The sequence below is a fragment of the Genypterus blacodes genome, unplaced genomic scaffold (assembly GCF_046128005.1).
Source record: "Genypterus blacodes isolate CSIRO-AG114 ecotype Tasmania unplaced genomic scaffold, CSIRO-AGI_Gbla_v1 ptg000099l_1, whole genome shotgun sequence".
Classification (NCBI taxonomy): Eukaryota; Metazoa; Chordata; class Actinopteri; order Ophidiiformes; family Ophidiidae; genus Genypterus; species Genypterus blacodes.
Window position 1 is genome coordinate 2,603,895 of NW_027466903.1, and position 22,889 is coordinate 2,626,783.

Genomic DNA, 22,889 nt, shown 5'->3' on the forward strand with positions numbered 1-22,889 from the left:
GTGTGTGTGTGTGTGTGTGTGTGTGTGTGTGTGTGTGTGTGTGTAAAAAAAACAGGTGTGATCTTGAGCTCATGGTTGCCACATTTGGGACATTCTGACGTAAGTTATTAGCTGTCTGACACACACACATTCTCAGGAAATGACCCCAAATATAACGAACATTTTTTTATTTACAATTACAAAATTAGAGTACAAAATAATACACTTGGAATGAAAATCAGTACATTTCTATTAGAAATAATAAAAAAATATATTTGAGATTGACGGCAGTGGGTGTGTGTGAGGCTGTTTGTGTGATAATGGAATGTTTCTATGGTTACTGGGTAAAATGCGATTTAAAGTTATATTCCACCAATTATACAAACTGTCCTGATTTTCAGGTCATCTACATCCAAACTCGGGTCACTGACTTTGTTTCTCTGTAAGTTTGTATGTAACTTAACTTGTAGACCTTCATGTAGAGGAGCTTTTAGAGGCTTTACCACGTGTTCTACAGACCTGAAGAGAAGCACAAACATCTACACAATGACACAACTTACAGAGGAACAAAAACAGAGTTTAGACTTAAATGTCCGGAGTAAGCTGAAGTTGTCCTGTGGCCTCAGACTCGGTTGGTCCCGTGTGGACAGTCCCCTGTGTCGAACATGTGTGACATCAGATAGTTCTCGTACTCTCCGTCTATCAGCTTGGCAGCGTTGTTCTTGGCGAACCAGCAGTCCACGCTCTGCGTGCCGCCATAGATCCGCCGGGTCTTCTTATACACGGGTACCCTGCGGTCCTTCACCTTCAGCACAGGCGTCGCTCGGGCTCTTCCCTTTGCTGACATGTCGGCCGGAGGCTCTGCCAGTCCCACTTCCTCGTACAGGAACTGACCTGAAAGGATCAGACGGGACTTTCTGCTTATTTTGGGTCTCGGAGATCAAACGAGAATTTGAATGCCAAACGTCATCAGGTTTGTTTGGCTGTTTATGAGACGTGGCTAAATTAAGATAAATTTGTTATCAACATCAGAGCTGACACGCAGTTAAACAATAGCACAAGAATAGCAGAGATATCAGGAGGCCGTTTGGAGCCAAGCACGTTGAATTTTGCATTATTGTTGGATCACTTAACTTTTGAAGAGACCCCTTATTGTGTGTGTGTGTGAAAAAGCTCAACCTTTGGGTGAAACTTACCCAGCAGCCCATGGCACTTGTGTGAAAGTCCTTTGCTGTTGGCGATGTAGAAGCCCAGATGGTCCCTTTGGTACGGAGCTGGATTCTTGTACTGGTGGACCAGGATCACGAAGCTGATGCTCCCCCCGATGGTCACGGTCACGTTGGACTTGCTCACGATAGCCACCGACACGGCGCCGCTGTCCACAGAGACGGTTGAGTGGCATGGCAGCACCATGCGGTCGCGCCCGTCCAGGATGACCTTCTTGGGTGTCACCTCGATGTAGGCGCGCTGAGGTTTGTCCACCACAATGATGATGGTGCTGAAGTAGGTCCGCTGCTGCTTGTGGCTGCCCGGCGGGGGAGGAGCACCAATCAGCCTTCCGTTCACGGTCACGCCTGGAAACACAAAGTGAATGTCCCACTATGTGCTCCTCATGTTTGACATGTGTAATGTCATGTCATGGCTTACCAGAGTACTTGTGGTCGGACACCAGGCCCAGGACGTGTCCAGGCTCGCCGTTGATGTTGAAGCACACCGTCAGTTTGCTGAGGGGGAACTCGACCACAAAGTGAGGGTCGCCATCCGCTGTGGCAGGAAAGGGCACGAGGTCAGAGGTCACAGAGGAGATAAGTTTGAAAACAAGGCAGCAAGACTGACACAATGGAGGAAGTTAGAGGAGCTTCATGTAACTTTAAGTATTTAATAACACAATTTCAGGTTTTACATGTTTGTAATATCCATGTGCCTGTAGATTGATGTGTTTCAGGACCTTCAGGTGGCACACGGGTGGTGCAGAGGTCAAACCTGCACCTGCCTCTGAGGTTTACACTCTGTGTGAATATGAGGAATTGCCTCGAGTCCTGTGTGTGTTTGTGTGTGTGTGTGTGTGTGTCTGTTGTCACTTAACAAGTCAATAAGTCAGATTTAGCTGTAGGAGGAGGAGGAGAGGAAAAATTAATGTAAGTTTTAAAGCAAATGAAGGAAGATGATGACAGACTGGGTGCTGTTTCTATTTGACCTCTCTCTCTCTCTCTCTCTCTCTCTCTCTCTCTCTCTCTCTCTTTGTCAGACTGCATGTGTGCCATGCTGGAGTCTTGTAAGGCTTGTGAGAACTGGCTGTGATGAAAAGAGGGGCGATGAGATGATAGAGCGACAGTAATGACCCGGTCATTAGCCCTCAGTAACTGCCTCTCTTCACCAGAACACAAACATGCATGTCTCATCTTACTTCAGTTTCCTACTCAATGTGTGTGTGTGTGTGTGTGTGTGTGTGCGCATGTTTAAAGTGCCACGTCGGCCCCGTGTTGGTATTTCAATTAGCCCCTGCGTGTTCTCTCCTCTGCAGGTCCGTTCACAGGCTCTTAACCCCTCCCTGCCTGACGAGCAGCCAAATTACAGGCCGCCCACGCGCACACACACACACACTCACACACACAGATTGTCTACTGTAAGCCTGGATTCACTGGGAGCTGGACTGGGTTCACAGGGGTCTGGAACGTGTGAAGTCACCTGATGTTTTGGAGATGGTGATGGATTTCCTGGCCGGCCTTCTCTCTGCTTTACCTATGAGGAAGTACAATATTTAGCTCCAGCACTGATTCAGGGCAGGCTGCTATTGTTCAATGCTTCCTCCTGAAAGTTTCTATGCAAATGAAATTAACACACAAAGCAGCTTTCCACCTCTGAAAATCAGTTGAGTTCTTTGTTTCTCTGTGTCTTTTGGACACTCAGAGCTCAAATTGGATCCAGATCATTGAGGGAATAAGTCCATGTGTGGAAGATCTTTCAAATTAAGTGTTAATACACATTATAAACCACATGTTTTAAAGGAACATACACTGAATTAGCACAATTAAGCTCATCATTTGCTTAAATATGTTTCTTTTTGGCTTAATTTTGCCCAAACTAAACTCTTATTATCTTTTACTGATTTGTTCCTTGACACAAACTGAAGGACCTCAAACGTCTGGACCGCCTCACCCTTCATGCTGCTCTGAGTGGACGTCTGGCTGCCTGGCTTCCTCTTATTGGCCGTCTGGGGCATGTCTTCCTCGTCTGGCAGCTGATTGGCGGATGGAGCGGCCTCGCCGGTGGCCGGGGAGATTGTGGGCGCCGGTGCCACAGTGCCGTCAGGCAAGACTTCGGGCTTCTCCACCACCAGGCTGGTGAGCGGAGTGAGGAAGTGATAGTTGAGGGACAGGTTGGTGGCCTGCTGGGTGAAGTCCTCCCTCTCTTTGCTGGTCTGACTGCGGAGACGTGAGCGCAGGCCATCCTTGACACTGAGGAAACCCCAGACACGTTCCACAAAGTCCTCTGCGATCAAACCCAGAGCATCCCCCAAACCCTGCGTGGCACTGGACCCGGGGACCTTTGACCCGCCCGCCAGCGCCGCCGTTGCTGCCTTCACGTGCTTCTCCGTTTCGATCTGTCTGTGCCGCAGTGGCACGTCGGTCTCCAGGATGATGTTCTTGTCATTGTTGCTGGCGGTTACTTGGACGTGAAGAGATTCGGCACTCTGGTTGGTCAGCTTGCCGGCAATGACGATCTCCGAGCCGTTGAAGTAGTTGGTGAACAGGTGCTGGGTCACGTACTCCACCGAGTCCTCTGTGTAGTTGATCCTGATGTCAGACAGCAGAGGAGTTCCGATCTCGTCGTAGAACCTAGAAAGTGAAGGGACAGTGAACAAGTAATGAATGGTGATGATGCAGCAGCTGCAGCTGCAGCTCCAGCTGTATGAACGTCTGTGCAGGTTTCATCTTTGAATTTGCCTTTTCATCGCTCAAACTATGTATAAACTTTTTAACTTGAATGCAGACATTTATGTCTTCCTCATTACGATTCAGGCTGCTCAACTACTTCCTGTTTACAATACCCATAATCCATTGAGCATTTCCAGGTGTCAGTTTGGTCCAGACGATAGTAAAAAGTGTCTTTTTCCAGTCTTATCCCCAATTTTGGATTGACCACCACCATCTGTGCACCCGTCTTTGCCCTCGTTGGTACCCAATTAACTTTAAAGATTAGACTTAAGATCAAAGGTCAGAGAGAATTTGGAGTCAAACCTCCTGAGTGCCTTGTTGATGTAACCCAGCCACCTTCTGGACCATAAAACCTGCTAACCTCTATAAGCTACAACCAGCGCAGTGCAGAGTTTATGCACACATTCATGAAGGAGTGTGTGTAAGGAGGAGGCTGTGTGTGTGTGTGTGTGTGTGTGTGTGTGTGTGCGTGTGTGTGTGTGTGTCCTGTCCTCTTCATTATGGCGCAGTAAAACCTCCTCACCTCTTATCCCAAGTGTTTGTTCAAGCAGGACCAGGTCTATTATGTACAGAGTCTATCTGTTAACTCCACATACATGCTCAGACGCTGGTTTCACAACGCCGACGCATTCCTGTGCGACTGAACAAACACTTTGCTTGTCCGCGTACGGAAGAGGGACGGAAGAGCAGGACTTTGTGTTAAGGACAGAGACGCGGGCGAGACAGGGAGGGAGGCCGTGTCACATGTCGGGGGCTGATTAAAGAGGTAGGTTGTCAGCACCGCCACATTTGCCGCCGCCTTCGGACTCGCAGCATGATGAGAGACGGAAGGACGCCAGGGGAGGATTAGACGCTGCTAATTGGTTATTAAGAAGTGAACTGTTCATATATGAGGTGGGGGGAAGTCAGGAAATAGATCTAAAGTTCATACGTCACAGAAAACAACTCATAAGTTACACAATGTCTGCTTTGGACTAGTTTCAGACCATTGTTAGACTAGTTCTAGTCCAGTTCCAGCCATTCATCATGACATTATATGAATGCATTTTTGTCTTCACTGTGCCACGAATTATCATCTGAATCAACTGAAACTTCCTCTATGTGACTCTGGAGCCCTAAATTAAGAGGCTGTGTCTTAAACAATTAACCATTTCTACCCAACCAACAACCATCCAGGTGAGTAGAGAACACACTGACCCTTTGAGCATGGCGCTGGCGTCTGCTTCCTCTGGGATGCGTCTCATCATCCCACAGTTTTCCAAAGCCATGCGCTCCAGCAGACGGTAGTCCACGTCATTCCCAATCCCGATGGTGAAGACGCAGAACTTCTCCTCCACGACCGAGCGGGTGTTCCCCAGGATGGCGGTGGACTGGACCTCCCCCACCGTGGGCCTTCCGTCTGTCATAAAGATGATGAGCGACACGCTGTTGGGGCCGGCATCAGGACCAGACAGGTATTGGCGAAGCAACCCGGAGCCCGTCTGGATGGCATCGTCGATGTTGGTGCCTGCATGGGAATGATATTGCAGGAAACTGTGAGCATAAACTGAGTAGATAATGCAGTTTGGGCTCATTTTGTTCAGAATAATTTTCGCTTTCAATCCATACAGACTTTTCCCGTTAGGTTGAGGAGGAGGTGTTTGTGTTACTCGACCTGAGATAGAAGCTGTCTGATATACTAAACTTCTCACTGCAAGTCACAGTTCAAGTGAACTATAACCAATGTGTGATGAAGACAAACTGTTGTGTCGCGTCTCACCTCCAGTGGGCGCCAGCCTGAAAATAAACTTCTTGGCGTCCACAATGTTTAGTGGTGTGACCGGGACGAGGGTGTGCGGCTGCCAGACTTTGATCTTGTTGGAGAAGCTGATGAAGTTGAAGTGGTCGCTGGGACGCAGATCTCTCAGAATGGTGAACAGAGCCTCTTTGGTCTGAAAGGGCCACAAAACACAGACAAACACAAAGTCAAATCTGGTAAACACAGTTTAATCAGTCTGGTGTGTTTGTGCTCATGAGTCACATCAGAACAAGTTGTCTTTCGATTTCATAGCGTCTATGATGATCTCACGTTTGGACACACAGCAACAGTTGCTGTGTCATAATTTCTGTGGCGTAACCATGAATATTGAATTATAATGCTTAAAAAAATGGTTGGACTCATAGATGCCAGCAATCAAATGTCGTGCCATTTGACCAGCTGGGGTTTTCCTGAAAACACACAACCAAACACACATACACCCATGAATAAAATTCGGGAGGGTGGAGTCACTATGGAAACTACTGTTCACATGTGGCACTGATGGGCAAAAGAAAAAAAACAATCTGATGCCCCGACCCTCTGCAGCCTTGTTATTCCTCTAACCACCTCTGGCATAACAGCAGAGCGTTCACATTCAACTCTCAAATAACTTCCTCCAAACTGAAACACGGTGAAGCAGGTGTGTGGTTTCTTTCCCCACGTTCATTAGATTTTTCTCTTTGATTGAATTTTTGCCGTTCTTAGCTGCTGAGTGGTCTGGGGGCTGATTTGTTCTTTTCTGGGCCGTACAGCAAAGGTCAGAACCAACAGGCTGACCAACAGTGAAACCCTCCATTGTGGAGCCACATCCAAACACTTGTTGTTCTGTTCCTGCAGCCTGCTGGGGGCCTGGCCATGGGGGGTGTGAGGGCGGGGTGCAGATCAGGGGTCGAGGGTGCCGTGGTCCAGAAAGTTCCATTACCCAATAGAGACGCTGACCTTCCTCCCTCACAGCACCGCCTTGTATGTTTCCACTATCCTCTCTGCAGCCTGAAATCTGTTTTTCAGCTCCTCTGCTTCTTCGCTCCAGTGGGACGAGCCGCTCGGCAGCTGCACAGATCTGATCTGCGTCTGGGCGAGGGGGGATTATCGAGCTGTTACGCACGCAGTGGGGAAAGGTCTGATATTGGTATTCCAGTGTGGGAGTGAGGAGGAGGAGCTGGAGTGAGATCAGGCTGTCTCTCCAGAAAACAGAGTAAAACCATCAGATTTCCCCTCACAGACTCCGAGGCTGATGACAAATGCAGAAGGGTGCAAGGTGGATATTAAAGCTCTCATTAAGGTAGAGGAGTGAAAAAAAACAGATCATTTATCAGCTCCAATGCCAGAGCGGATCTGGAACAGATGTCGGAGTTGAATTTACTCTGTTTGATTGGGCCAAAGTCACTGCTGATGATAAAATCAGAGGCTGCAAGTCAAACTTTGCAAAATAAAGCTCTACATTTCTTCTGTCTCCATTTGAACTTTTTCTTATCTGTTTTTTGCTTCTAAATGCAATTTGAACATCTTAAATATCATTTTAAAGTGCTACAAATTGCCCTTGTGTCTGGATTGTTCTATATAAATGAACATCATTGAACAGGTTGGACTCTTCACACCTCTGAAACGTTTCCTCGACCATTCCCACCGTCATCGTGTTCTTTACCTGCCTGATCTTTTTCCCCAGCATGGAGGCGCTGGTGTCGATCACAAACACCACGTTCTTGGGCACGGCCGGCAGGTCTTTGGGTGCAAAGTAGTGGACGAAGTGGCCGTTTAGAACCTGAGGAGGAAAAGAGAGTAGACAGTACTTCACAGATTGGCTGCAGCAGTTGTGTGTGTGTGTGTGTGTGTGTGTGTGTGTGTGTGTGTGTGTGTGTGTGTGTGTGTGTGTGTGATTGGCAATGTTCAGTTTGGCAAAGAGTGAAAGCAGTAATCCAGGAGAATGGATTGCTAACAGGTGTGTGTGTGTGTGTGTGTGTGTGTGTGCGTACGTGCCTGCGTATGTGTGTGTGTGTAGCTGACTTGCTTATTTGTGTGCATGCCTACAGAGAAACGATTTCATTTTAGGCCTTGACACAATCTCTTTTCCGTTATAAATGCGATCTTCACTTGTGTGTGTGTCTGTGTGACCTCTGACCTGTATGTCGCCGATCCCCAGCTCTCGCTCCACGTCGTAGCGGATAACAAAGTCTCCCAAGATGCCGCTTGTGGTGATCTTGGCCTGCTGGACGATGTTTGGGTTGAAGGTGACCTTGCAGACATTTCTCTCGTGTTTGATGGCGGTGGTGACAGGAAGCTCAGGTTTGTCTGCAGCACAAAGACAGGAAGTGTGTGTGTGTGTGTGTGTGTGTGTGTGTGTGTGTGTGTGTGTGTGTGTGTGTGTGTGTTAAAGAAAGAGTCCAGAGCCAGATTAAGCCCACTACAGTTGTATATGAGGATCATGCTGATATTCATCTATAAATTCCATATTGAAAGTAAAAGTCTGTGATATTTTGAGCCGTGCATACCTGATGTCTTTGCTGCGTTTGACGCAGACGCCACAGTTGCGCTGTTGCTCTTGCTGTTGCTCTTGCCATTGCGGAGAGGCAGCACCTCCAGGTGTGTGATGGTGGAGTGTTCCACGATGGTGACGTCCAGGCTGAGGCGGCTGACCAGCTGAAGGGGACGCACGCTGGTCACATGCTCGTAGCGACCCAGCCGGCGCTGCAGCAGCTCCTCGTAGGTCAGCAGGAAGACGGCGCGGTTGCGACCTGGGATGCTGACCGCCATCCTGAACACCTCCACCTCAGAATCAGCACTGGAGGACAGACAGGATACGGTAGAAAGGAGACAGGTACTGCCGATTAAACTGATTGAAAGTTGTCGTCCGGCCAGTGCCCTTTTTTAACATTTCCCAGAGTTTGAATTGGGCCGATCAGAGCAGAAAGTTTTAAACCCAAACCCAACAAAAGGTCAAGAAAACTTCACTTAAAAAGTGTTAGAAACTGAAGAAATATGAGAGGAAGGAGCGTGGTGATGTCATACATGTAAAAGTAAAATGTGACTCAATTGAGTGAGTGTGTACACGTCTGAATGGGTGTGTGTGTGTTCCACCCTTCCATCTGATCTCACATCTTCCTCTTCTTTCCTCCTCTTCTCTCTTTAGCAGATCAGAAACCCGTTTTTCTGAAATGTCATTTCAGAACTGCCAGCTGGAAATGGCATGAAGTCATCTTTTCCCTATCACGGCGAGGTCACACATTCATATGAGGGTGTTCGCCTCCAGAGCAGAGAACCTATTACATACCCACACGCTCACACACACACACACACACACACACACACACACTCTTTGTTGTGCCTGGTTGTGGTTACAGAGGTTTTACTCTGGATATTATCCATTTTGTTTGCAAAATAGGAACATAAGAGAGACAGAGTTATGCTGTGTAATTAGGAGGAGACACCAGATGGAGATCAGACCATGGCAGGAGACACACACACACACACGCGTGCACAGGTTCGTCCTACCTTGCGTCACCTGCCTCTTTGTTCTTGCGTTTTCCGTCCTCCTCTTTGACCTTCTTTTCCTTCGCCTTGACCTCACTCTGGTAGACGCGCCCACCGACGATCCTGGTTTGCGGGGTCAAAGGTTAAGGATTAGATTGCTGGACCACCCATTGTTTGGCCTCAACAGTGTTTTCCAGACAGGCGGCGGTTTGTGATCTTGTTTGAGACTGAATTTGGTACTTTGATACTTCTTGCAGTACTGATACATCGATAGTTCTTCTAAAGTAAAATCCTGAATATGTCTACTTCAGATTCCTGCAGTATAAGTCACCGAAGCCCCTCCATTGACCTCACAGCCCGCTCTTCCACTCTTACATGGTGAAGTTGGAGACGTAGGCATTGGCAGGAATCTGGAACTGGAAGACGCCCTCTGCGGCGGCGGAGTGGCGGTTGAGCATGGCGCAGTACACGGCGGTGAAGGCATAGCGGGAGATGACAGTGGTTTTGATGGACAGCTCCTGGATATGCGGTTTGGTCTCCTGTTTGTTGGGTTCATGCAGCAAGAACACACACACACACACACACACACACACACACACACACACACACACACACACACACACACAATAACATCACCACCACCTCCATGTTAACCACTTTACTGTATCTTTGTGCATCATGGGTTTTTTTTGAGTGACCTTGTGTGTAATTTTCAGACGGTCCAGCGACATCATCTTTAGTGAATGTTTGTAGGTTCCTTGAGCTAATTGTGTTCGTCACCTTTACAATAATAAATGGGAAGCGAACGCAGAACATGCCGCGGTCACAGTTTTGCGCATGGTTTGCTGTGTGTAAAGTCAAATTCCCTCTCCCTCTTTCGTTCCGGCTGGATTCGACTTCTATCATCTGAAAAGACTCCCTGGAACCAACTCGCATCTCTCTAAACACTTCTTAGGCAGGAATGCGTTCAGGTTCCCACGGCTCGCTGTGGCTCTCAAACGCGAGCCAGCGCGTTCCAACAGCCGCTCTGGCAGAGCTGCGCGCTTTGGCGGCTCTCCTGCGCGTCACACCCATAGAATCAGCTGCGGACAATAACACTTCTGTAGATCATCATTAAGATTGTTTTATCTACTCAAATGCTTCAAAACTCCAGTCTGGCATGTTACTAATTCAACACACATGTACACACACTCCCTCAGATTGAGCATTTATAGATTTACTTGACATTTGCGCGTCAAATTTAAGACTAAATTTGGATTCAATAAGTCGCACCGTGACATAATTCGGCTTTATCCACCAAAGCGCACAGCCCAGGACGCACAGGATTTAATGTCAACAAGCACTAATCTCTGCTTTACCTTGGTGAGGAGAGTCTTCACCTGCCGCGGGACTCTGCGTGGAGCCTGTGGACACAGGACAAAAACTCAATCATGGGAACCTGAGGCATTATAAAGCACCAATGTGCGCGTCACGTCTTGTCTGTGAAATCTCTCTTACAATGTCTAAATCAAAGTCGCTCAGGTCCGAGTCTTCAAACTGGGCCTCTTCCTCCAGGTGCCCCACAGCGCCCAGGCAGAGGCAGAGCAGCAGAGTCCACACCAGCATCCCGTCGTCCTTCTGCGTGGAGCCTCACACGGATGAATGGGACATTTCCCTCCAGAGTCTCCGGCTGCCCAGATCACAGTGTCCGGACCCGCAGCTGAGGAGGACCCGGGGAGGTGGGGGGTAAAACTACGCCCATCCACCGCAAAAGAGAGGGGCGCAGTGTTTGGAACCAGCTCATGAGTGAATAGTAATTAAGCTGCTGATGCCTTCAGGGGCTGTGGGAAAATATTACAATGTAAGGTATCTATCCATCGATCACTCTCCACCCTTCCCTATCCAATACCGATACATATATGATGTCACTCTCGGATGTTTGGTGAAAGAAAAACTACACAAACAAACTCTCCGAGCTGCATATGCTGCATACTTTCGCTGAAAAAAATCCCCAAATCCCAAATTTTCACAAACAAATTCACCACAAAAAAGTTACGTTGCACTCTGATCATTCTAAGGCTTCGTGAGCGTCAGAAGAACTCTGGCGCCATCTTGTGGCCAAATGGCATCATTACACCTGCAAACACAGCCTTCATGTGTTCAGCAGTTAACAATGTAGATACAGTATATATAATGTTATATATAATATATGTATAATTCAGACCCTTTTTAATAAGCTGATACATGCTGTGCTTGACTGATAACTTCTGAGCCGGTCACAAAACAATGTAAGTGAGGTTTTCAGTTTTTTGTTTTTTTTATCTCCTTCCATCTCAATACATTTTACCAGCAATGATGGAGGGATTAGATCGCGTCAAGACCTTTATTGGGGGGAAGATATGGGGTCTAAGTATCACAGGCGCCCTCTTCTTGGTTGTGATATATGACATCATCACCTGAGGCCAAGCAGGCTTCAAGCCTTTCTAATGTTTGGCAGAGGTGAAAGTCTGAGGGGGGGCAAATCTGGTTAGTGGGGTGAGCGCTGAATTTACACAGAAATATTTCACAGACATTTAATTTAGTCGATCTCATAACTTTTCAATCACAATATGTCTGGATCACAAACATGATGTATAAAAAAGTGTTTCTGCGAGGATTAGTTCAATCTCTCTGTGCGTGTTTACACGCCCCTAACTGCAGGTCAAGTTTCAAAGTTTCCTTCTCCTCTCCCAGTTACATGAAACCCAGCAAATATTGACTGGAGCATAGAGTCGATTAGCCAAGTGGATTTTAACCCCCAGTTTGGGCTACCAGCAGAAGGATTGAGAGTGTGTGTGTTCCCCAACAAGGCCTGGAAACATGAAGTGTCTACTGCTGCTGCTCCTGGGGCTGCTGCTTCTCCAGCAGAGCCTCTGCTTTGAGTTTGTGATCGATGGAGAATGGGAGGGAGATGCGGTGAGTCCCACAGCACAGACTCACTTAGAGCACTTTTTATTCACACATTTAACTGGACGTCAGTGCTAAATGCAAAGCTTACATGCAAACTATGTGACAACAACAGCAAAGGTTGAAGTGTGTTAGTGATTTTGGTGTTTGTCTGCCTCATGATGACCACTGACTGGATATCACAATTAACCTCCATTCTAATTGTAATGATTATTAAAGTTTATATTGGTCATCAGGCTACAAAAAAACAAATTGAAAACTGAACCTATAATTCCTCATTACCATTTTCAGAGCATTTTAGAACCATCAGAATCAGTTGTTCATCAAATGAAGTTTCTTAACTCCTTAAATTCATTTAAACTGCTTATTCTCATTATGATCTATAACTGATCACCCATAAAAGGTGGGATTTGTAATGATCTGATATCAAAGTTAGTTGAAAAACACCTTTAAATTGCAGTTCTTCTTGAATTATTCTTGAATCTGAAAAGAGATGAACAACAAATCTGCCCAATTTTGAATATTGCATTTATTTTTGTTCGCAAATCTATCCCAATCTCCTGACCTTTGACCCTTGTTAAGTCACTTTAGATGTGATCAATATGATGATTTTAAGATAAACACTGACATGTTGCTTTCCTCCACCAGGAGATACGGGACCATCGGGAGAGAAACAGAGTGAGACCATCTACTATTCTAAGACCTGAACTCTGTGGGAGGGAATCATGCTGATCACACACACACACACACACACACACACACACACACACACACACACACACGCACACACACTCCATTTGGACAGTAGGGACATAATCTCCTAAAAACATAGATTAATACTGTGAGAGACCCATGACGTGTGTGTGTGTGTGTGTGTGTGTGCGTGCGTGTGTGTGTGTGTGTGTGTGTGTGTGTGTTCCAGAGAGGGTTATTGCCTGATGAAGAGGAGGAAGACTTTGAGGTATATATCTGTGTTTCCCGTTGTCGAAGCTCTACGCACTGTGACAGAGTTTAAGCTTATCTAATGATCAATAATCTGCTGTTTGATGAGCTTCTCGTGACCTGCAGGTTATTGACTTTGTTCCCTTCCAGGCCTGACATAAATTCTGTCTTTCTGTTCCCATGAAATCACATCAGATCACATCAATTTGTGAATGGTCTGTGTTACTGGCAACTCAAACAATGACTAGATGACTTTGAAGCACTTTAAACCTTCAGATTCGCCATTTTTATTGATCACACATCATGACGTAAAGCAATAAACTGGCAAGATGACAAAAGTGAAGCTGCAACTTTTGAACCCTCTGAGGTCACAACAAATAGAGAAAATGACATTGGTTCTACAAGTCTTTTTTTAGACACTTTTTGCTTGTTTTTTTAGCCCCACTTCTGACAAGCTACTGGGGACAGTAGTTGAGTTAGTAGCTGAGCTACTGGTTGCTGGGTACTATTTCAGATCCTCTCCTTCTCAGTCTCCTCACATATTCCATCTGTGACCCTACAGGCCATCCGTGGAGATGACATCACTGTCAAGAGCTACAAGGTGGAGAGCCGCCTCACGTCACGCTTCGCCCACACCACTGTCAAGAGCTCTGTGGTGAACTCTGGCTCTAAAGCACAGAGCATCGGCTTCAGTGTCCAAATCCCCAAACGAGCCTTCATCACCAACTTCACCATGTGAGCCATGACCCCAGACCGCATGATCCATCCCACAGAGCACATACACACACCCTCACTGCTGTGTTTCTATTGTAGGAATGTGAACGGAATCATCTTTGTGGGCTCAGTGAAGGAGAAGACAGTGGCCAGAAGTCTGTACGCTCAGGCCAGAGCCAGAGGCAAGGCAGCAGGCATCATCAGGTACTGGACCAGACTTTGTAGGGAAAAGAATTCTGTCATCTTATTCCTCAATTCCTTCTGATAGCTGTCAAATGTCCATATTCATACAAAACCGAGAGAGAAGTACGACATTTTGGTTTCATATGAAGAAAGTCCCTCAAGATACTAAAACAGGTTCAAACATATCAAGTTAGTGTTTTTGCATTCATTCTTCATCAAGTTATCCAAGGTGAGAATGTGATCTACAAAATGGTGGAACAGAGCATGAAGTTGAGTTGATGTAAGGTGTTCTTGTATGTTCTCAGGGCTAACTCCCAGGACCTGGAGACCTTTAAGACAGAGGTTCACGTCCCTCCTGGCAGTAACATTGAGTTTGAGCTCCACTACCAGGAGATGATGCAGAGGAAGCTTGGTGTTTACGAGCACTCGCTGTACCTGCAGCCTGGGAGACTCGTGCCCAAATTCCAGGTGAGTTTGTGCAGTATACGTGTGTGTGCTCAGATCCTGCACGCTGTACTGCGTAACTAATGTGTTGTCTTTAGGTGGACGTGCACATCTATGAGCAAAATGGAATCTCCTCTTTAGAAACGACCACAACGCTGGGTGAACAGTTTACAGATGCCATCACAAGTATCTCCAGCAAAGACAAGGTAACAAGTTCATCATGGCGTCTCAGCACAGAGCTTCTGGCTTTGCTTTACACACAGACGTAAGCGTGCACCATTGTTGTGTGTGTGTGTCCCCGCAGGCCCACGTTGTGTTCAAGCCCACTCTGCAGCAGCAGAGGAAGTGCAACAATTGCACCACCACCACCATCGATGGCGTCTTTACTGTCAGATATGACGTGGACAGAGAAAGCAACGCAGGAGAACTACAAGTAGGATACAAACATGTTTTAGCACGCAAACATATCAACATTTAGCTAGGGTTTGGTTTCCTGTGCCAGCTTTTAGATATCCATACAAAACCAGAGGCCGACTTCAAGACTTCCTGTCCCCTTCTCAACCTTTCCCGCAGTGATATACTGTATGTTTCCGTAACAATAAATGAGATACTGTTTGTATGTTTGTAAATTTGTGACCTTGATGTGAACAAAAGGGAACAAAAGAAGATATTGATGTAGATCCGTCTCAATATCTATTATAATGTTTGTTGGCTCACAATTCATCAGTAATGTTTCAGTTACAACCACACAATCACACCAAAACGGATGCTCCTAGTGGTAAGAAGCAGAATAGCCAATAACATGATGTCACTTGACTTTTCCTGTTTCCTTCAGGTCTCAGACGGTCACTTTGTCCAGTTCTTTGCCCCGTCCAACCTCTCCCCTCTACATAAAAACATTGTGTTTGTCATTGATGTCAGTGGCTCAATGTGGGGTGTTAAAATGAAGCAGGTAAGTGTTTGTTGTTCACGTGTGAGTGGAGACGAGTGCCCTGAGGTCACACATACCAGGATGTAGTTGCCCAGCAATCCCTCTTGTATGGCAGACAGTGGAGGCCATGCAGGCTATTCTGGATGATCTGACCATTGACGACCACTTCAGCATCATAGACTTCAACCACAACGTGCGCTGTTGGAGTGAGGATCTCGTCACTGGCTCCTCCATTCAAACCGAAAATGCTAAGAACTACATCCAAAGAATCAAACCCAATGGAGGTGAGTGTGCGAATGAGGGCTCTGGATGCTCTGGATGCCCTTTTGTTCCATACATGGATGCTATATTTGACTTCTTTTTGACCTCCAGGTACCAACATCAACGAGGCCTTAATGAAGGCAGTGCAGATGCTGGTGAAGGCGTCCAGCCAGGGGCTGCTGGACCCTCGCTCCGTCTCCATGATCATTCTGGTGTCTGATGGAGACCCTACTGTGGGTAAGACTGACAAACCACCCACATGCTACACCTGATATCATTGCTTTATTGCACGGATGTGGTACAGGATAATAGTGCATGTTAACCTAATGGGAGAGTTCATCGTCCGGAATAATGCCTGGGTGTTTGTGCCAGGAATGGCTGCTGATAAAATAGGACCAGGTCCTGTGAAAGTCCATCTCTTTTCTCGTTTTTGAAACGTTCAGTTGTGAAAATTGAACTGTAGCCATGGTCAACAAACCCCGGGAGGAATCCTATCATGGTGCATTGAGTGAGGACACAGTGACTGAGCTTTGTTACGTTGCTATGATGGTGTTTGTTCAGTACAGTTACTGGTAAGAAAACAAACAAAGTGGAGAACGCTTCCCTGTATGACCAACAATGACCACCTGGAGGGATTATAGTTTAAAGCGCTACTCAACACAAGATGTGATGCCAATGTCCATGACTGTCCGTCTGTGCAGGTGAGATCAAGCTCAGCACCATCCAGAAGAACGTGAAGCGCGTGATGAGGGAGGAGTTCTCCCTCTTCTCTCTGGGCATTGGCTTCGACGTGGACTATGACTTCCTGGATCGTATCTCCATGGAGAACAGGGGCACGGCCCAGAGGATCTTCGCCAACCACGACGCTGCAGAGCAGCTACGGGTAGACAGACTCATGATGAACACGTCTGAGTGTAGTGATGAGGGTCTCATTTCCTCCCAAAACATCTTCAGTTTAAAACCATACTCATTTCTCAAAGTTCCATGATTTGAAGTAGTGTACATCCTAACTTGATCACTGAAGTTGTTTTCCTGGAGATATTTGGTGTTTACTCATCAGGTCTATAGGTCTAAACTCCACTCCTCCTTCTACTGTCCCTCCTCCTCCTCCTCCTCCTCCGCCTCCTCAGAGGTTCTACAGTCAGGTCTCCACTCCTCTGCTGAGGAGGATCACCGTTCAGTTCCCCGATGACTCAGTGTCTGATGTCACACAGAACCGCTTTGATAAATACTTCAGCGGCTCTGAGCTGGTGGTCGCCGGGAAGGTGCTGCCGTCCGACACCAACACCCTGACCAGCTTCACCACAGCATCCGCCGTGAGTACAACACACACACACACACACACACACACACACACACACACACACACACACACACACACACACACACACAACTACAAACAAACACTTCGTATGCTGGCTAAAATGCAGTGCCTGCTCCCTGTTGGCTGTTAAGTGAAGTGTTACTGAGCTGAATCAGTGTCCACATGAAGCGTAAACACACTGGCACATCTTCAAATAATTTGAGAATTTAGTTCACTTTTTAATATTTATAGATTTTAACAATTTGATATTAAGGACAGAATTTGTGATTTATGTATTTCTGTAATAAGTATAATATAATAATTTTATAATAATATTACTTTAATAGTAAATATAATCACAACATTGCAAATTATTATTTTGCATCATTATTACAAGGAGGAACTGATATAAGAGTGATGGCAATAGTGCAAGTAGAAACAGGACACAGTAGCACGCTGATGGTTCCTCTGTCCCTCTCGTCCTCCAGGCTCGTCTGGACATCACCCTGGAGACGGAGGCCGACACCCTGGAGCTGGACGCGGCGCTGGCCAAGCAGCAGCATGCCTTCCCGGCCTTTGCCAGGCAGCTGTGGGCTTACATCACTGTCAACCAGCTCATCTCTGAAAGGTGAGATAGGACGGAGAACAAACTTATGGAAAAATGGCGGGTCGATGGGAAATGTTTATCTATTAAAGACGGTATGTTTGATGGTTGCTATGGGGATCTCCTGCAGGTCTTTGGCACCAACAGCGGCCCAGAAGAGGAAGATCACCCAGAGGATCCAGACTCTGGCTCTGGAGCATCAGTTCGTCACGCCGCTCACCGCCCTGCTGGTGGAGAGCGAGGATGCCACAGAAAGGCTGCTGGCCGACTCCCCAAGGAGCCCAAAGCAGGGCTGCTGCCCAGGTGCCTCACAGGAGACACACTATTAATATTACCGTCCACTTGCGAGTGTGTGGTGTTTGAACTCAAATGGTCATCTCTCCGATACATGCAGGAGGTTTAGGATCTCTGCCTGCAGGTCCTGCACCAGTACCCATCGTCTACCAGGCTCCACCATGGGTCCATTTCACCACAGAGGCTCCTCCAAGCCAGGTTGAGGGGAAAAGGTTCTCTTCTGTGGTCACCTTACCACAGCATGTCCAGATAGGTACACACACACGCACACACACTTTACCTAAACATTGAATTAAATATGTAACAAATTGAGTGTTTCTCATCCAGTGGACAGTGACCCTCACTTCATCATCCACCTGCCCAGAAGCAACATGGACGTTTGCTTCAACATCGACTCCAAGCCCGGTCACATCCTCAACCTGGTGTCTGACAGAGGAACAGGTACCAGACTGGCGGGAGCGGTGAACCGTCTCCCTGATGCACGCGTGCGGCCTTTTATTTACACTCTCACTCTTCCTCTGGTCCTCAGGTGTGGCGGTCAACGGTCAGCTGGTCAGCTCAAAGAAGGCGACAATGAACAAACTGAAAACCTTCTTCGGCGTCATCTCGGTCTACTATCAGCCGTCCGGTCTCAGAGTGACCGTCAGCACGGATGACATCACTGTGACAGACAGCAGAAACAACAACACCTTCACCTGGGGCGCCACGGCGGAGATGATGCAGGATGGGTAACCATGGCAACCTTGATCATGACTTTTCACGGGCCATTTCTACAGCAATAAATAGTGATGTTGTGCTGTTTCAGGGTGAGAGTTTCCATTGTAAGGAACAATCGCATCACCGTGACGGTAAACGGTAACATCCAGGTGATGGTGCTGCTTCACCGTGTGTGGAAGAAACATCCTATTAATGTCGACTTCCTGGGCCTGTACATTCCCTCTGAAAACCAGTACTCTCCACTTGTGCACGGACTCATAGGTACGACCAGAAAACATAGGTGTAGCGTTGATTGGATTTCTGTCATAAAATCAAAATTCAATCATTTACGTCTGAACTCACTGTTGTTTCTCTGTAGGTTGTCAGTGTAGATGATCTCTTCCAGATCTGTAGGTCTTTGAATAGACCCTTATGAATCCATTAACATGTGTTAAAGCCCCTAAAACCTCTGACCTTTGACCCTAAACCCTCTGTATGTTGTCATGGATCTCAATCCTACAGTAACTTCTGGGTGCCTTCTTGACAGCTTGTGCAATGTCGTCCCATAATGTCAAGTAGCTCCGAGAATGTACCTGTGACTGGAGAGCTGAAAATGTGTGCGTATGTGTGTTTAATCTTCCAGGCCAGTTTTCTGCAGAGCCCGAGGTGAGCGTGTACGCCATTCACGACGGAGTTAACCTCCTGAAGCAGGAGGGAACCATGGAGGTGAAGGGCAACAAGCTGAGCGTTACCAGGTATGTCACGATAACCCAAACAAAACAGGGCAGTGACATCATCAACAGAGCAGAACGCCATCAGCTGTGTGTTGTGTGTGTGTGTGCGTTAGGGGCTGGCAAAAGGACTACAGGCTGAACAAGAAGCGCGGCTCGGACGTCTACTGTTGGTTTGTACACAACAGTGGGAAGGGCTTCATCGACGGCCATTACAGCAGCTACATCGTCCCTGCTCTGGACAGCTTCCTCTGAGCGGCGAGCGGCCTAACTCACAGCAGAAACAGCACCCAAACTTACCGAGCGCTCCTTCGAGCCTGCAGTCAGAAAGCCATTGGGAGAAGTTCAAGTACTTTATATGGGAGAGGGGGAAAGGTTGTCAGCTGTATTATGTAATCTTGTAAGTCTACAGATGAAATATTTGCCACTCACTTTGTGTAACTACTTTCAATTTTATTTGTTCAAAAATCATCCCAACTGGATAATCAATAATTTCTCACAATTGAACAAATGACGCATCTGCAAAGTTAAGATCAATCTGAACATTTGATACAAAATAAAGGACAATCATTGAACACGCGTGTTTCTAAAGCTCCTTGTGATGACTTTGAAAATGCATTGTGGCATGTGTATAAATAAATGTGACTCTGACACAGTAGAGTCTGAAGTTTAACCACTCTGCCTCATGCCAATTTTGAGAAGTCCTCGTAGGCGACGTTGTCCACTTGCTTCCCCTTCTGCGGACCCTAAAGACCACGAAAAGGGACCAAACTTTAACCATTCGTTTGCACATAACCAGTCTTCAACAGACGGACACGTCCCATGAAATCAGACGCATCCCGGGAACACTCACCGAGTCGAGCGTGAGCGTAGCACAGAATTTCTTCTCGTCGATCCCCTCCAGCAGCGCCTCGGTGTCTCTGTACGTGCCGTTCAGAATCAAAACCCGTTTACCTGCGAGAAGAGGAACACGCACAGATGAGGTAAGCCGTCACTTCCCAACGAAAAGAGATAAGAGAATGAAAACCGGAAATTTCATGAGTTTACCAGGAGCAGGAATGACAGTTTCCAGGTGATTCTGGTCGAGTTTCAGTTTGTCTCCTGAGTCGATCATCTTCACCACTGCTGTGAACTTATCTCGCACTTCCTACAGCGAAAAATCCACAGGTGTTAGGATTGTAAGCATTCTGTTACCCAGGTGCAGGATTTCACCCTGAATCATCACTACTGATTCCTTCTAGAACCTTATTTTCAATCAATGAGTGAAATGATTTGTAAACTGATGAACTGACTCATTTCTGGGCGCGCAGGACACTGATTACCTTGATGACAGCCTTCTTCTTGTGGTACTTCTCTCCCAGCCTCTTGGTGACGATTTTGACCACGATTTCGGGCTGCAGCCAGTAATCTGTTCTGACCGACTGCTTCTTCTTCTCCTCCATCTGAACAGAAACACAAAACAACGCCGTCTATCCAGGAAAGCTCTGATCCCCCAAAACCACAACACATCATCTCCAAAACAATATGTTCCACCTCCATGATTTCCTCCAGGGCAGATTTCTTCCTCTTCTCCTTGGGCTCTGAACTTGAGGGCAAATCTTTCCTCTTGGTAGACGTCCCTGCTGCTGCTGCTGCTTTCAGCGCACTGGCGCCAAGGACAGAACTACAAGGAGACATACGGAAAGCGGGTTGGAACGAAACGATGCGATGACGGAACTAATGTAAGAGTGTGTTAGGAGAAGTCTGTACCTCGGTTTGGAAGGCCCGGCTGCAGACGAGCAGGCACCCATGTTGAAAGCAACTGGGAGAGAAAGAACACAGAGCGAGCGACTGTTTTATACATCTGATGGAGGAAGAAGAATGGCACCATGACTAAAAGAGAAAAATAATACAAACTTTTCTCCTCTTCATTCTCTCGCTTGAACTCGGTGTAAACTGGAGTTTCCTGCAAAAACAACACAGGAAAAGAATTAAACTGAGAAAGGCAAAGTCACTGCTGGTCTCCGCCGAAGTCAAAACCTCCCGACAATCTCACCTCTGTCTCTTTGCTGCCTCGGCCTCGGCGGACCTGGTCTTCGATGAACTTGGCGCTCCTCTCCTCGTCGTCCAGCTCCGCCTTCTTCTTCCTGGCCTGCTCCTCCTGGCGCCGGATGGTCTCTGGGTCGCGGTCGATGTACTGGACGTACCAGCCTTTAGGGGTCTCGTCCACTTTGCAAAAACCTAACAGCAACATTAAATCCATTAGACCACGTCAGCTAAATTGAATTTAGCTACTATGGGATTCTATACTTAATAGTTGTCGAACATTACAGCGTTTAATTCTATATTGCACATCATCTGCATACACTGTAATCATCCCTAGAGAGGAAAGGATGACCACTGTGGCAGATATAAGATCATAACGCACTGGCTTGAACATGAGTGTAAGTGTTGGCTATACATTGGCCCACCTTCTCTGCCCAGCCACTTGGTAAAGTCGGTGAGTGTCTCCCACTGGGTGGAGTTCATGTGGACGTGCTCTCTGTCACTGATGTACTCGTTGTACACAATGTTGTTGTGCACTCGCTTAGTTCCTGAGAGATGGAAGATAAGCAGAGGAAACAGTTTTTCAGGACCTGTTGGAAACCTAAAGAGAAAGGCCACTGATTCTACACATCAAGATTGTTTTGTTCTAATGACAACCACCAGGTAGAACATCAGGAACCTGTTTAGTTATGGTTTTGGAACAGGTTATGTTCAATAAGCATGGAACCCAATTCCTATCTATAATTTCAATTTCAAAATCAAGCCAGAATGGTAAGTATTGGTTACAAATGCAACCTCCTCCATGGTAAATAGTATGTGTAAAATCGGTGGAATCCCCCCTGAAACAGCAGTGTGCGTCTCAACGTCTAGATGAGCTGGAGAAGAGGTCCAGGTCCTCACCGAAGCGTCTCCTGAGCAGCTGGACGAAGTCACTTTTGAACTCACTGCGACAAAGAAAAGCAATAGTTACCTCCACACTGCCAAGCACCAACATCTAAATCCTGATCTAAAGTCTCACACTCACTCCGAGAAATAGTCCATGAACTTGTTGGGGTCCTCTGAGGCCAGCAGCAGCTGCCTCTGGTGGGATTCGGACATGCAGTGGCATTTGAACCCATTCTGATAAAAAAAGAGGAAAAAGAAGCGAGCTCAAAACAACGACACGAACGATAGACAAGCCGAATAAAAAGGTTTGAGTGACTTGAAGCCGAGATCTCACCTCGTCTCGGCACTGTTTCTGGCACATCTGACAATACCATCTCAACTTCTGCAGACCCTTTGATTTGATCCTGTTGCTTATGGCTTTCGGAGACAGAAAAGCGGCTTTCCCCATTCTGAGAAACTACCGCGACCATAAAGGAGCGGACAAAACGCTAAAATGTAACGGAATATGGGAGGATTTGAGCTGAAGCCTCGGCTAAACAACAAATAAATGGATCTGGTCAACGGTTTCCGCGTGAACAATGTCGCTGCTTCCTGTGTTACTTTACAACCTCGCGATACCTAGAGTTGCATTCATATCCTCCCGTAAAATGTACGACTTCTGACAGCCAGCATTATATTTTGATTTACCGTCATATTCAAGTAATTCTTGTGACTGTAATATATCTGAGTACAAAACAACTGAGAGTCAACTATATCCACCCGTGAGAT

At 46.8% G+C, this 22,889-nt stretch overlaps 3 protein-coding genes across 3 annotated transcripts; 1 reads left to right on the top strand and 2 right to left on the bottom strand.

The window, feature by feature from the left end:
* Positions 1 to 189: 189 nt before the first annotated feature.
* Positions 190 to 10,934, bottom strand: itih5 (inter-alpha-trypsin inhibitor heavy chain 5). Its single transcript, XM_076159704.1, has 14 exons — positions 10,681 to 10,934; positions 10,542 to 10,586; positions 9,559 to 9,722; positions 9,205 to 9,306; positions 8,205 to 8,494; positions 7,835 to 8,004; positions 7,361 to 7,477; positions 5,677 to 5,848; positions 5,115 to 5,424; positions 3,139 to 3,818; positions 2,668 to 2,721; positions 1,627 to 1,743; positions 1,176 to 1,553; positions 190 to 873 (listed from the first exon to the last, which is right to left on the bottom strand). The coding sequence occupies exons 1-14, from the start codon at positions 10,786 to 10,788 to the stop codon at positions 602 to 604; spliced, it is 2,979 nt and encodes a 992-aa protein (XP_076015819.1). The 5' UTR covers positions 10,789 to 10,934; the 3' UTR covers positions 190 to 601.
* A 972-nt stretch (positions 10,935 to 11,906) lies between these two features.
* Positions 11,907 to 19,786, top strand: itih2 (inter-alpha-trypsin inhibitor heavy chain 2). Its single transcript, XM_076159715.1, has 21 exons — positions 11,907 to 12,117; positions 12,757 to 12,786; positions 13,031 to 13,069; positions 13,613 to 13,785; positions 13,864 to 13,968; positions 14,253 to 14,415; positions 14,490 to 14,597; positions 14,696 to 14,824; positions 15,227 to 15,343; positions 15,438 to 15,606; positions 15,695 to 15,820; positions 16,285 to 16,466; positions 16,714 to 16,899; positions 17,375 to 17,514; positions 17,621 to 17,793; positions 17,885 to 18,037; positions 18,112 to 18,225; positions 18,314 to 18,512; positions 18,590 to 18,762; positions 19,124 to 19,235; positions 19,328 to 19,786. The coding sequence occupies exons 1-21, from the start codon at positions 12,022 to 12,024 to the stop codon at positions 19,464 to 19,466; spliced, it is 2,826 nt and encodes a 941-aa protein (XP_076015830.1). The 5' UTR covers positions 11,907 to 12,021; the 3' UTR covers positions 19,467 to 19,786.
* Positions 19,644 to 22,717, bottom strand: kin (Kin17 DNA and RNA binding protein). The gene is made up of 12 exons (XM_076159716.1): positions 22,456 to 22,717; positions 22,261 to 22,355; positions 22,137 to 22,180; positions 21,662 to 21,784; positions 21,247 to 21,431; positions 21,108 to 21,156; positions 20,961 to 21,012; positions 20,745 to 20,874; positions 20,534 to 20,653; positions 20,259 to 20,358; positions 20,065 to 20,165; positions 19,644 to 19,957 (listed from the first exon to the last, which is right to left on the bottom strand). Exons 1-12 carry the CDS (start codon positions 22,567 to 22,569, stop codon positions 19,895 to 19,897), a joined length of 1,176 nt encoding a protein of 391 aa, XP_076015831.1. The 5' UTR covers positions 22,570 to 22,717; the 3' UTR covers positions 19,644 to 19,894.
* Positions 22,718 to 22,889: the final 172 nt, after the last annotated feature.